The sequence below is a fragment of the Puma concolor genome, chromosome B3 (genome assembly GCF_028749965.1).
Source record: "Puma concolor isolate L17-30 chromosome B3, mPumCon1.1.hap2, whole genome shotgun sequence".
Classification (NCBI taxonomy): Eukaryota; Metazoa; Chordata; class Mammalia; order Carnivora; family Felidae; genus Puma; species Puma concolor.
In genome coordinates this window covers 87,813,248-87,827,139 of record NC_141672.1, presented here as the reverse complement: position 1 = coordinate 87,827,139, position 13,892 = coordinate 87,813,248, and the positions used below count along the sequence as shown (strand labels likewise).

Genomic DNA, 13,892 nt, shown 5'->3' with positions numbered 1-13,892 from the left:
AAGCGGTTGCTGCATGGCCACCTCTCAGGCATGGTATGCTGGGGCGTCCTGCACAGAGAACCTAACCCAGATGACCCCTGGGTTTCGCCTGACCCCCACATTCAGCCTGTTGATTATTCCAGGACAGGTCACCTTGACTGCCTGGCTGCCCCTTAGGCTTCTCACTCCCTCACTCTGAGCTGCTTCCTTACTCGTTAAGGCAAGGGCAGGGGAAATAGAGGCAAAACCACATGAAAAGTTCATTTTGTTACTTGCTCATGATATTACAGATGTGAAGTCATGGGACACCTCAGATTCTGTCTTAACTGGAGATGAGCTTTATTTATACCACCCTGTACCCTTCTCCAAATCTCCCAGTGATACAGAGGGATGTGGAGGCAAGCAGGTGTCCTGGAAGCAGCTGTGCGCTCTTGGACATGACCTGCTCTTCTCTCCCTCTCCTTCCTTCTCTTTGTCACTCCTAGCTTTTTTTTTTAAACCTTTTCCCTTTCTTCTCTCCTGCCATACCCCTCACCTCTCCCTTCCCCTCTTTTATGAGTCTCCTGCCTTAGACCGGTTACTCTGGGGGAGTGGGCTTGTGGGGGTGCCAAGCCAGGGAGGGGTCATCTCAACCCCTTTAGGAAGAGCTGACAGACAAAAGTCCTGAACTATACTTCTTTTTAGATGGTTTAGAAAATAAGAACAAAGGCTTCTAGCCAACTGCTATCCTCCCAGAGGCTGAGGCACCCATCACCCAGCTCCAGGAGGCACCATTCACAAGGACGAGGGGATAAATTTGTGCCCAGGCACAAAGAGCCCAGGTGGCTCTGCCAGGGGCAGCCCAGGTGCCTCTGGGAAAAACTGGGCTCTACTGGCTTTCTTATGCTCTTATCACAAATTAAAGGAGGCATCCAAATGGCAGCCAGGGAGCATGGCAGTGGGATAAATAGAAATGCACAGATGATGTAGATGGGCTCACAGAGAAATTCCATCTTACTGCTGACAGTGGTTTACAGAATACTGTCCAGATGATTTTTTCCACCTGCAGGATGCTCTGGGAGGGACTTCCTCCTCATCTCCAGAACAGCCTTGGTTGCCATCAGAGCCTCTCCTGGGGGAGAAGTAGGGGTTAGAACCCAGGTGGGAGAACACCAGAGGGTCTCCTGAGACAATTGAGGGGAGGTGGGGCAAGAAGCTCCCCAATCAGGGCCTCCCGGGGCATCCTGGTCAGAGAGCAGGCTACAGCCAGGCCTCCTGTCTCAAGACTGGCCCCAGATGCTTCCAGAGGCCTGGAAAGTGCAGGGCACAAGGTCCTTCTCCATGGAAGATTGCCTGGGATCCTGTGGTTTCATTCCCACTGCCTTTAGTCTTACTCTCTTTTTGCCCAACAAAGGCTTAAAAAAGAAATAAGCTGCCACTTTTTTCAAATTACTATTTTATGGAGTCCATATTCACAAAGGAAAACCCTGGAAGAATGGCTGTTGGCTTGTTTTCTTTTGGCAGATGATTTACTTTCCCAACAAATTTATCTTTTTTCAAGTCCTAAACCTACAGCAGATATCTGAGTATGGAAAAGAAGCACTTAAGAAAATTTGGGGGGATAACTGGATGGCTCAGTCATTTAAGGGTCTGACTTTTGATTTTGGCTCAGGTCATGATCTCATGGATCATGAGATCAAGCCCTACATCAGGCTCTGTGCTGACAGTGTGGAGCCTCCTTGGGATTCTCTCTCTCCCTTTCTCTTGCCCCCAGCCAACTTGTGCTCTCTCTCTCTCAAAATAAATAAACTTTTTTTTTTTTTAAAGAAAATTTTGAATGGCAAGGTCCATTATCTGAGATTTAAAACTTGCTGAAAATAATCCATGCCTTATATAATCAAGTGTTAATTAAATTGAGAATACATAGAAAACTACTAGCAAATAATATATGGCATTTACTGGGTATCAGATATGGTACTTTACTTGTATATTAGCTGTAAATCGTCACCATAACTCTGTGACATGCATGCTGCTGTTATCCCCAATGTAGACAGGGAGAATTGATGCCTAGAAGTTCATCTAACTTCCACGGGGTCACTCAGCTGATATGCAGCAGTGCTGGGATTGGAGCTCAGGCCATATGGCCCAGAGTCCCAACTAGTGACCACCGAACTGCCGAATGGCATGACATTTGGACTGAGAATCACTGCCTGCTGCTCCCTAACTTTTAAGGCTGTCCCTAATATAACCCACTAACCATAATGATAAAGGTGATGACTATGTCCCAAATTAGAGATAATGGATTTCGTATACACTACTTTTCCTGCGTTAATAAAACAGTGCTACCATGGCTGTTTTACAAATGAGAAAACTGAAAGCAAAGAAGTAAAATGACTTACCCAAGAAAAGGCAGAGGCAAGATTAGAATTCAGTTTCCTCTTCGCTCCTACCACCCTCCACCTCATGAAGCCCTGGCAAAGAAGTTTCTGTTCTAGCCATGCTGGTGGCCAGGCATATGTGAGGCTCACATGTAAGGGATGTACCTCATCGCACTTAAGAGTAAACAGTATGACTAACACATAGCCACACAATAGTGCTGTTGTTTCCCCCAGGCTTATGTAAGACAAAATCAATTTGGGGCACCTGGGTGGCTCAATCTGTTAAGCCTCCAACTCTTGATTTTGACTCAGGTCATGATCTCTGGGTTTATGAGATTGAGCCCCACACTGGGCTCTGTGCTGCTAGCACAGAGCCTGCTTGGGATTCTCTCTCTCTCTCTCTCTCTCTCTCTCTCTCTCTCTCTCTTCCTCCCCCTCCCTCCCTCAAACTAAATAAACATTTTTTAAAATCAATTAGCACAGGGCGCTCAAATGTATGTATGTAATTACAGCATCCCTATGGGAACACCAGCAAAGCTAGCTGTAAAGGCAGGCAAACTTCTTTTTTACACAGCATACTTTCTGGGAACGAGGTCAAAATAACTGTACTTAGTAGGAATGGGAATTGGTTGTCCACAGAGGAGAATTTTTTCCCTGGACCCACCAAGCAACCACCATCACCCACGGGATAGGTCTCATTACGGGGCATTGGCTTGAGGATCTGCCCCCAAGGGCATCTTTAAAAGAGGTTAGTTAGCACTTCACAAGGTGACACCAGCCTCAAAGCATTGAGCAAGCCAGTGCAGCCTGCGTTTCAACATGTAAGGCTGGTTTCTAAGAAAGCAACAGAGGGGCTACGTACACTTTTGAGAAAAGAAGACAAATTCCCAGAAGGCAGCTTCAAATTATAGAAATTCCATACTCAAACAGTAAAAGGAGTTGAGTCTAGAACAACAAGAGTTCTATGGAAACAACTTAAAAAAAAAAAAGAGACAGAGCATGAACAGGGGAGGGGCAGAGAGAAGGGGAGACACAGTATCCGAAGCAGGCTCCAGGCTCCAAGCTGTCAGCACAGAGCCCGATGTGGGGCTCGAACTCACGAATTGTGAGATCATGACCTGAGCCCAAGTCGGACGTTCAACCGACTGAGCCACCCAAGGCGCCCCTGAAAACAACTTCAATGCAACATTCTGAAACTCCGCCATGCTACCTTACTTTTTCGAGAGGGATTCCACAGTCAGGCCTGTCGTGGAGCTGCTCCATGGGAATGGCTCCACAGCCTGTTATCAGGAGGCAGTTCCAGCTCACACAGGAGCAGATGGACAACCAGCCCCACCCGAGGGCACGAGTCCTGGGAGGCTCCAGGGTATTTTGGTCAGTTCTAGAAGTGTCACATTTGGCATCTGACATTTCCCCCCAACCAGTCTGCTTTTGAATTGGATGTTATGTTTTTCCGTTAATCTACTTTTCTAAACAGGGTGGTTTGGGTTTTTTTTTTGTTTTGTTGTTTGTTTGTTTGTTTGTTTTTAGTCCAGATAGCTGCAGACATTGTTTTTCGTTTAGGATCTAGTTTAGTGTTAATTTTAAATTGTAATCATCCAGGGGCGCCTGGGTGGCGCAGTCGGTTAAGCGTCCGACTTCAGCCAGGTCACGATCTCGCGGTCCGTGAGTTCGAGCCCCGCGTCAGGCTCTGGGCTGATGGCTCGGAGCCTGGAGCCTGCTTCCGATTCTGTGTCTCCCTCTCTCTCTGCCCCTCCCCCGTTCATGCTCTGTCTCTCTCTGTCCCAAAAATAAATAAACGTTGAAAAAAAGAATTTTTTTTTAAATAAATTGTAATCATCCACAGGCCGCCTGGGTGGCTCAGTAGTTTAAGTGTCCAGTTGTTGGTTTCGGCTCAGGTCATGATCCCAGATCAAGCCCCACATAGGGCTCTGTGCTGATAGCACAGAGCCTGCTTCGAAGTCTCTCTGTGTGTGTCTCTCTCTCTCTCTCTCTCTGCTTTTTCCCTGCTCATGCTCTCTCTTTCTCAAAATAAATAAACTTAAAAAAATAATTGTAGTTATCCACAGAAGAAATTCTTAATCTCATTTACTTCCTCATTGCCTCTGTTTCCTTTTGAAAAGTAACTTTTATCAGTGGCCCTAGGGATTTTGAGCTAAAGGAATCTGAAGGGTACTTCTGTGCACCCATCCATTTAGCCAGTCCTGATGACGGTGGTGATAAAAACAAAAACCCCACTATCTCACATTTGCATGATGATTTAGCCATAATAGAATACTTATGTGTAATTTTGGACTTATATTGTATTTTTTGCCTCTCTGTAATTAAATGAGACTTTAGCAGTGGAGGTTTTGGTTTTGTTTTGTTTTGTTTTTTAAATATATGAATGTTACATAGTCACTTAGTCCCATTGGGAGTTTTTTTTAACAGATGTAGTTCAAGTATACAGCATCAGTCCAGATACAAGCTGGCTCTGTCAGCTAATTTAGCCTCAGAGATTAAGGAAAATAGACTTTTGCCAAGAATCACCAGCAAATTTGTTGTTGTTTCTTTTTAAATCTGAGTGATTAACTGGCTTTGTTTGTTTACTTCTTTGTTTTATGGCATGCTTATCCATAATAATCCCCCTGAAGCACTTCCCATTAATCTTTAACCTCAAGATTTGTGGTAGCTGCCAGGTCATTAACCGTAGTTCTTCATTGGCAGCTGCCTGTACGGCCTGGTCCTGACATTCCAGAAAACCAGTCTTTGTCCCTGGACTCAGGCAGACTTTCCCAGCACTGATGCATTGCACCTGGCATTCCCTGCTGTGGGAGTCAGGAAAGAGAGGCTTGGTTTAAAAAAGTTTCCATCCTTAGATTGGACCACATGAAATTGCCAATATTCCACCATCTTTTACTTGTAAAAGATGTAAGTAATTCTGTAACAGTGGTAATTCTGTAAGATTCAATCTAAGAGGTAACTGTGGGCTTTTTATAGTCTGGATGTGAAATTCTTCCTGGGCAGTGGAAGGTTAGATCAGCTGTTTGTGATAGGACCTTGTAACAAGAACTATGATATTTTAATGTAACAATTATCATGGGTTGGTTGTCAAAGTCTTTTCGTGTCTGGTGTGCTGTTTACTATGCCTTACTCTAATCAGTGAGTGAGCTGCGGTTGAAGAAGATGCTTTGAAACTGCACAATACTCTCTCCATTGTCAGCATCCATTTATTTGAACCTGATGACAACCTGGGAGTTGTCAGGCTGGTAGAATTGCTCAGACACCTAGAGCTTACAACATGAGTAAGCAAGGGCTTCTGCTTCCAGGCCCTCCAGCAGTGGGCCCAGAGCAAGTCACAAGGGAGCCTTGGGTGGGGAGTTCCAGGGCTACAGCACATCACTCCCTTGTTTTGGAATGTCGCCCTCTATGATAAGGCACAGAGCAGTGGCTCAAATGCATGAAATGCTGGTAGCAGCCTAGTAGTCAAAAACCTGGGCCTGAGTCCAAACTAGTGGGTTAGATACCAGTTCCATCCCTTACAGCCATGTGACTTGGCATGTGCCCCAGTCTCCTCCTGCGTAAATGGCAGTGCACAGCCCCTACGTCTCAGGTTGTGGCAAGGATTAAGTGAGTTAATGTCTACAGAAAGTATCTAGAGCATTGCCTGATACATAGTGAGTGGGCAGTAAATGTTTGTGCCTTTTTATTATTACTGTGACTGCTAGATATCACTATATTGCTTGGAAACCAAAAGCAGCATTAGGGCACTGCCCGGTTCTTTTTAAATATTGATCATCGAGGGGCGCCTGGGTGGCGCAGTCGGTTAAGCGTCCGACTTCAGCCAGGTCACGATCTCGCGGTCCGTGAGTTCGAGCCCCGCGTCAGGCTCTGGGCTGATGGCTCAGAGCCTGGAGCCTGTTTCCGATTCTGTGTCTCCCTCTCTCTCTGCCCCTCCCCCGTTCATGCTCTGTCTCTCTCTGTCCCAGAAATAAATAAATAAATAAACGTTGAAAAAAAAAATTAAAAAAAAAAAAATATTGATCATCGAATTGGAATGCTAGCCTTAAAAAATCTCTGATCCTCTCACTTCCTTGTCTTACTAGGTAGCAAGACCTGCCCAGACTATTCCTTTATCCAGCCCCCTTTCTGCTACCCCTGAGCCTTTGGGGTGTGGGAGTGGCAGGGAATGGGGGTCAAGCACAGGGTTTGGGCTCATCCTCCCCTCCTCTTATCAGAACAAGATGTATCAGGTCAGCCCTGAATGAGGAAACACTCCGTAACGGCTTCTGTGAGGCTCCTGGGCTTAGCCAGCACATGTCTGCGTCTTTTGTGTGAAATGTAGAAAGCAAGGCACAGGTACATTTATGTTAGTCACTCTGGCAAGGGTAGGAAATCCGTCTTGGGATAGCAAATCTGTGATTGGGAACATTTCAGCACACAAACATAAGCAAGAAAGGCCTGACCGAGGGCTGACGAGAAGACACCCAGTAAATAACCTTGTCTTTTACCTTGCTTTCTTAAAGCTTAAAAGTTAGACAGGATTGTTGTAACAGTGTTCCATTAGGGTTTTTTCTGGTTACAATACAATTATTTAAGAAAATATGTGTGGTTCCAACCCCAGTGTATGAGGCCTGCCCCCACATGGGGGTCTGAAAGCTGACTTCTGCTCTGTGCTCCCCGCTACCTCCCCACCCCTGCCCCCCACCCCCACCACCATCACCCCAGTCCTTCCCCCTCCCCCTCCCCCACCCCCACGAGGCTTCCTTGCTTTCTTTCATGGAGTGTAGTCTGCTTTTACACATATAACCCAACCATGCCCTCTCAGGATGCTCCTGGAGAGCTCCCTGCTCCTCTCCCCCCCCATCTTCTCCCCCCTCTCCCCTGCCCCTCTCCTTCCTCCCTCCTCTTCCCCCTCCTCCCTTTTTCTGCAATTACCCCTGTGGGCCACTCAGCCTGCTGTCTTGTTTATTGTGTGGTAATGTCACCACATCTGACCACATCTTGGTTTGTGGCTCACAGATTTTGTCTCTGCTGTTGAGTCAGGAGGGAGGGGAGTTGTCGAAAGTTTGTCACTTTGCAGAGAGGGAGTGGACAGTTTATAAATTTTGAATCCCTCTGTTAACTTCACACTAGAATCTAGGGGTTTTGTGTTTTGGAAAAATTGATATTGAGTGTGAGCTTGTGGTTTTGGAGAAAGGTCAGCCTCTCACAGGAATACTTTACGTAAAATAGTTTCGCATATGTGCGATTCTTCGGCACTGTCAAATACCTCAAGCCATCTAATAAAAAGGATGGGACTGTGGTAAGATACTGAATCATTACTGACAAGAAACGCGGTCTACCGCGGATGTGCTCAGAACTCTGTTCCTACCTCGATTCTAGAGCATTACATGCGGTGGTTTTCTTTTTTTTTTCTTTGTGAACTTACAAAGAATGAATGCTTTGTGATCTCTGTGTACTTTATTCTCATGGGTCTGCTCTCCCAGTGTTGGGCAGTGGGGTTTACTTACAGGTCTGGAGGATGCGCGATGGGCAGGAGAAAATCAGAAATGAGGGGCTTTTCTTAAATTAACTTGGCCCTTTATTTTTAACGTTGTGAGCTTTTTAACTTTATGGATTCAGTTCTACTCAGCTGACATCAGAAATATTAGTCTGTGGTCTCCAGCCAGCCATGCATTAACGATATGACCTCAAGATGTCATAACTCCTTTGTGCTTCAACTTTTCCAGCTGCAAAATGATGATAGTATCTTTTCCTACATTTTCCTGGGCTGACTTGAAAAGGTAGGAAAGAATGTGTAGGAAACTTGTCCTGAGCACCTTCAAAACAAGCTGATTTGAAATGTCAGTAATTGTACCTCTTGCTCAGGACTGCCCACCCCTCGCCATGCGGCTGCGCCCCCACCCTCCCCGTGGGGCTGTGCCGGCCACGTGTGCACTGTGAAGGCCAGCATGGCATCCCTGTCCTGCATTCCCAGCATATTTACTTTCTGAGTGATCCCACCAGTTCCCCTGAATGGAAGAATTGAGCTTTCACAGAGGATTTTCCAGCTTTCTGCCCACACAGATCCAGAAGTTAGCCATTTACAATACAGGAAAAGGGGAGGCACTCTATCTGCAGTGTCTGCCTTAGAACAGACACAGTGCCTACCAGAGAGCCACCTTGAGCCCTGCTGCCTGGGTGAAAAAGTATCAAAGTGTTTCCTTCCGCTACTCTAGAGTTACTCAGTATTACAGCTAAAAAGGACCTCACCAGTCCCTTCCAAGTGTCTCCATTTATACATAAGGACACAGGCCCAGAGCTGGGAAGCCCTTGTCCAGGATCCCACAGCAAATTTCTGACAAAGCCTGAGCTGAGCCTGCACCCAGTCTGCTGACCCACAGGCCATATTTTTCTTCCACTCCCCTCTGCTTCCGTGAGGCCGAAACCAGGGCAGCTGACAGCAGGAGGATCGGGATGAGAAGGAAGAGACGGTGACAGGCAAGTGAGGGCCAAGGAAAGAGGCTTGAGACGCTTGGCCAGGACTCTTCCCCGCCCCTTCCACTCTGTCCACTCTTAGGGTATCCTTTGGTTTCCAAAGCACCTGGAGGATTTGGGGTATTGCCCACAGGTGCTTGCCCTGTGCTGGGCCTGAAGCCATATGGGCACCGGCCTGGATGCTGAGCCCCCAGGCCACTGGTACTTCTACTGTCCCAGTAGGGAGTGAGCAGCAGCCAGGCAGGGAGCTTGGACAGTGGTCAGTGACCCTGGAGGAGTCATGAGATTCCCCGGGGAGGAGAAGCCCGGGATGTTTGGCCAAGGAGCAGCCTGGAGAAGGGGCAGGCGAGGCTGACGGGCTTGGGTCAAGCTAACCTAGGCTTAAGGCCCAGCCCTGAGTGATGCTGAGTAAGTTACTTACCTTCTCTGATGTTAACAGGAATTTCTTCCTCAAGGGGTTCCTGTGAGCAACAAATGAGACGATGTTTGTAAACATCTAAGTGTTCAGCAAATGTCAGCTCAAATCAAAATTAACAGTTAAGGATCTGGTGGCTGGTGGCAGCAGGTACCAAGGCACCTTCCTACACCTGCCCAAGGGTCCGGCATCCCGTCCCCATGGCCCCAGGGGAGGTGCTGTCAATGCCCTGCAAGTTCCCGCTGTACAGACCATGTCGGTAACCTTGAGAGGCCAAGGAACTCTTCAGAGCTCAGAGATATGTAGTTCCTGATCCCACCTTTGGTCCCTTTCTTCCAGATTCATGTGCTCCCAGCTGCCCAATCAGGTCCTGAAGAGCATCAGCATCATCGACAGTCCCGGCATCCTTTCTGGGGAGAAGCAGCGCATCAGCCGAGGTCAGTGCCCACCCCGTCCCAACCCTCCTCTGCTGCTGCTGAGGCTCGCTATCATGCCGGGGGGGGTTTCTGTTTCTGTCGGATTCTGTCCACCCCACCCCACCCGCCCAACCGGGATGCCTCCAGCAGCCCTGGGAAGCCCAGGTGTCCAGAGCTGTAGGGCTCCGAGAAGCCACCAGGATGCATGGCATCAAAGGTTCTCATTTCAACTGAAAAACTTTCTGGTAATCTCTTCGTTCCTTTAAACACTGCCATTTGCCACTAGTGCCTACCTCGTGTAAATCTTCTCAGAGGGGACATGCATATCACTACTAACCATTCCCTTAGACATGGGAATAAAGGAGGTAGGTAGTCACGGCCAGGGAGAGAAGCCCTTCCCCTGCTCGTCCTCCCTTCCCTGTTGGCACATGGCCCGTGGCCTCTGTGGCACCCCTGTGATGAGTCAGCCCTTATTGGTATCTGTGGAGCCAGACACTGTGCTGCGTGCTGGGGATGCAGCAAAAACAGGTACGGTTAGTTTCTGCCCTCAAGGAGCTAATGTTCTAATGAGGAAGACAGATGTAAATCGAGTCGTCATAGGGAAACAGAAAATGAGACCTGAGGGGTGCCAGGGTGGCTCAGTCAGTTAAGTGTCTGACTTCGGCTCAGGTCGTGGTCTCTCAGTTCGTGAGTTCGAGCCCCTCACCGGGCTCACTGCTGTTAGTGTAGATCCCCTTTCAGATCCTTTGTCCCCCTCTCTCTTTGCCCCTCCTCTGCTTGTACTCTCTCTCTCTATCTCAAAATAAATAAATAAACTTAAAAAAAAAAAAAAGAAAGAGAGAGAGAGAGAGAACTGGGATAAGTGCTCTGAGATGAGGGCCTTGTGTTGAGGGTGGAAGGGGACCTGTCCTGGCCTTGGGGTGTTGGGAAAGATGCCCCATGGAAGCGACATTTGAGCCAAGACCTGGAGGGTGAGTAGGAACTACCTAAGGGAGGCCTGCAGTGGGGAAGGAGAGACTAGAAGGTGTTCAGAGATGAAGAGAGAGTAGAAAATGCTTGTGAAGGATGGTGAATTTGGGCTTCTTCAGCCACCTGAAAACAAGGCTGAGCCCTAACCTTGTCTAGCCCTGTGCACTGTGGTTAAACAGATGGGCCTGCTCTCTCCCCCGCCCTCCTGGAGAAGGGGCCATCAGGGGCGACCCCGAGGACATAGCTTGCTCACAGTGAGGAGATGCCTGGCCGGGAGAGTGCTAGGTTGGATTCCCGCAGTCACAGAGGCAGGTCAGGTGCCCCTGGCCCTTGAAACAAAGTCTAGTCCTTCAAGGCTTTGCTAGGAGGGAAAAGACAGAGCAGATGAATTGCTGCTTCCACTTGTCCCTGATAAGTCTTCACAACTCCTTGAATAGCAAGTCAGTAAAACTGTGTTTAGAAGTGCCAGGGTTGAGCGGTGACCTGTCTGGGGTCATGGCCCTGGGTTCTGGCCAGGCAGTGGACTCCCCCCGCCCTCATGAAGCAGAAGTACAGCTACGTAGGCTGCGGGGACACTCCCAGGAGCTAGAAAGCAAGGTCCCAAGATGGGTAAAGAAAGGCTCCCAACGTCTGCAAGCCCTCCTTTCTCATGGCATTTCAGGAATGCTGACTTTGCAGCCTCCACGGACTCTCAGAGAGCTCGGGACCGCTTTGCTGGGCCTTCACCCATTCGGTCAGGGACTCCGTGGGCAATTAGGCCTCCCTGAGGCCTCCAAGTACCTTGCTTATAGAAAAACCCAGCATAATACTATTCTTTTCTCATAAATGTCTGTTAGTTATATTTTCTGTCATAAAGGTAATGTTTGTTATAAAGGATTCAAGCAATGAATAGGGACATACAAAATCTGTCACAATTGACCATTGTTACTGGTGTTCTCCAGCTCCTTAGAGACTTTTTCCTGTGCATATACGAACATATTATTTTTAACAGAAATGCGATTTCCAAGCACATTTTCTACCACTTGATTTTTTGCTGTAATGGTCTTTCACAAACATCATTCCATGCCAGTATGTCCAAATTACTTTATTCCTCTTAACAGCTGTTTCGTTTCCATCAAAGGGACATAACATGGTGTATTTAACCAATTTGTGGATCTTGTGATGGCTAATAATCTTTCACTGTTATAAATAGTGCCACAGATAGACATCATTTTTGTACCTTTGTGCCTCAATGCCAATAGATTTTTTTTTAAGAGCCACTTTAGGACCACTCCTTTGGCACCATAAAAGTTGCTCTGCAGATGAAATGTTTTGTTTTAAAATGAAAATAAAGCAAACCCGTGTCCCGCAGCTTTTCTGAGCCATCCATGTTTTACTGCATCTACCACTTGGCCAATTCTGATCACCCACATTCTTCAGGGTTTCTTCTTTGCTGAGCAATTACAAGTGTCTTTCAAACTACAGATTCTTTATAGTAGTGTAGCGTGGGGTGATGCTTTCAGGATGCTTTGAAGACCAGTTCTTTTTAACACTTTATAGGAATCTGATTCATATCCTGGCCCAGTACTTCCTCACATCCTGTGCACAGAAATAGCACATACGGTTCCAAGCGGGCAGTGTTCAGGCGGACCCTGCCACCCTGACAGATACAGCAGCTGGTGGGGAAGGACCGAGAGCTGCAAACAATGACAGCGTTCTGCACTGTGGCTGAAGTTCCCAAGCTTGAGTACCAGACTGTGTTTGGGACAGTTGGTGGCTGGAGTCAGTTTCAGCACATTAACTCCAAAGAGTCTATACTGCTTTAGAGCTGCTTTAGCTGACACTTTTGCAGACAGTGCTACATTCTGATTCAGACTCCTCCTGCCTCCATCCGTCCAGCTTCATAAATCACACCACCACCTTCACTGGTCGCTTATGTCAACATTGGATGAGGTGGCAGATACAAATTGTGACCCCGCAGGACATTTGGAACATCTGCTATTGACTTTATTAGCAGGGCTTTGACTTCCTTACGGGTGTTTTGTCTGCAAAAGAGGAAAGGTAGCAGCTGCTGTGCCTTCTCCTTGTCCCTTGGTGCAGTTGATGTTAACCCTCAACAAGCAGGTCCCACTTTAGGGGCTCAGTCATCTTACCCTCTGACTCTTGATTTCGGGTCAGGTCATGATCGAGCCCTGCATCAGGCTCTGTGCTAAGCATGGAGCCTGCTTGGGATTCTCTTTCTCTCCCTCCACTCCTCTCCCTCACTCACGCGCACTCTTTCTCTCTCTGAAATTAAAAAGAAAAAAAAAAGTCTCTTTAGGTGCGTATCCGTAATAGCAGTGCGAGAACAGCCACCGTGTGCTGAGCTGTATGTCTGCACCAGGCTAATCCTGGGGGATTTGCTGTCTACGTTAAACCTGCTCATACTCACACACTGACAGAAGCTCGGCCCTGGCCAAGTAAACCGCACGTGCCCTCACTCCCCTGGGAAAGCAGAGCCTTCCAACGATCACGAGAACTCTTTCCCCAGCTGCTAGGCAGGTGGGTGACTGAGCTTGACATCTGGGGAGTGAACAGTAAACATTGTTGACAGGGTGCTACTTCTGGAGAATAGGCTCAGAGGATGGGTGCTTCAGGCAGTCGCCAAAAGCTGAAGATGTTGTGGGTCCACCCTCTAGCTGCAGGGCTCTGCAGCCCTGGCTGAGAGTGAGAGCACGCTGGGTGGGCGGTGCGGCTGCGGGGGAGGCGGTGAGGGGCCGGTGGCTGCTGAGCACCCCCAGGAAGACGTGCTGACTGTACCACACCCAGAGATCTCCCCATCAGCATAGGAAAAGGCCGAGGGCAGATGGAGTGGTGAAGCATTGTGCTACCTTACTGGGAGTCAAATGGGAAGGCGGGACTAGAACTGACAAGCTGGCCCCACATCATCATTGGCATCCTCCAGGAACCCCCACGGTGTTGCCCAGGCGTCCAGAGCTCTAGGGGCCAGATGGTCAGTGAGGGTGCAGCTCTAGGAAGGAATCCTGATGTGTTAGTGGTGATAGCAAAAATGGGGACTCTCAACACAGGGTTCAGTAATATAATCTCACCTCACCCGCAGCTCCATTCTTCCTGGCTCATTCCTGTCTCCTGACATAACTCTGGTTCCCTTGTATCTGGTGCTGAGTAGAGGGAGAATTGTGATCAGAAGGAGGACATAGTGTTCATTCATGGCTCCTCTCTAAGCCAAAGTCGTAGGTGACGGGAAGAAACACTCGACATTTCTACATGACAGTTCATATTTCGTGGTCTCAGGTTTGAGGCAAAACATGGCAGATC

At 48.0% G+C, this 13,892-nt stretch overlaps 1 protein-coding gene across 1 annotated transcript in view; it reads left to right on the top strand.

Annotated features, from left to right (window-relative positions):
* EHD4 (EH domain containing 4) overlaps positions 1 to 13,892 on the top strand; it is an 87,548-nt gene that overhangs the window by 22,271 nt on the left and 51,385 nt on the right. The window contains exon 3 of the mRNA XM_025918954.2: positions 9,550 to 9,647. Coding sequence (XP_025774739.1) covers positions 9,550 to 9,647 — 98 coding nt within the window. The remainder of the gene's footprint in view (positions 1 to 9,549; positions 9,648 to 13,892) is intronic.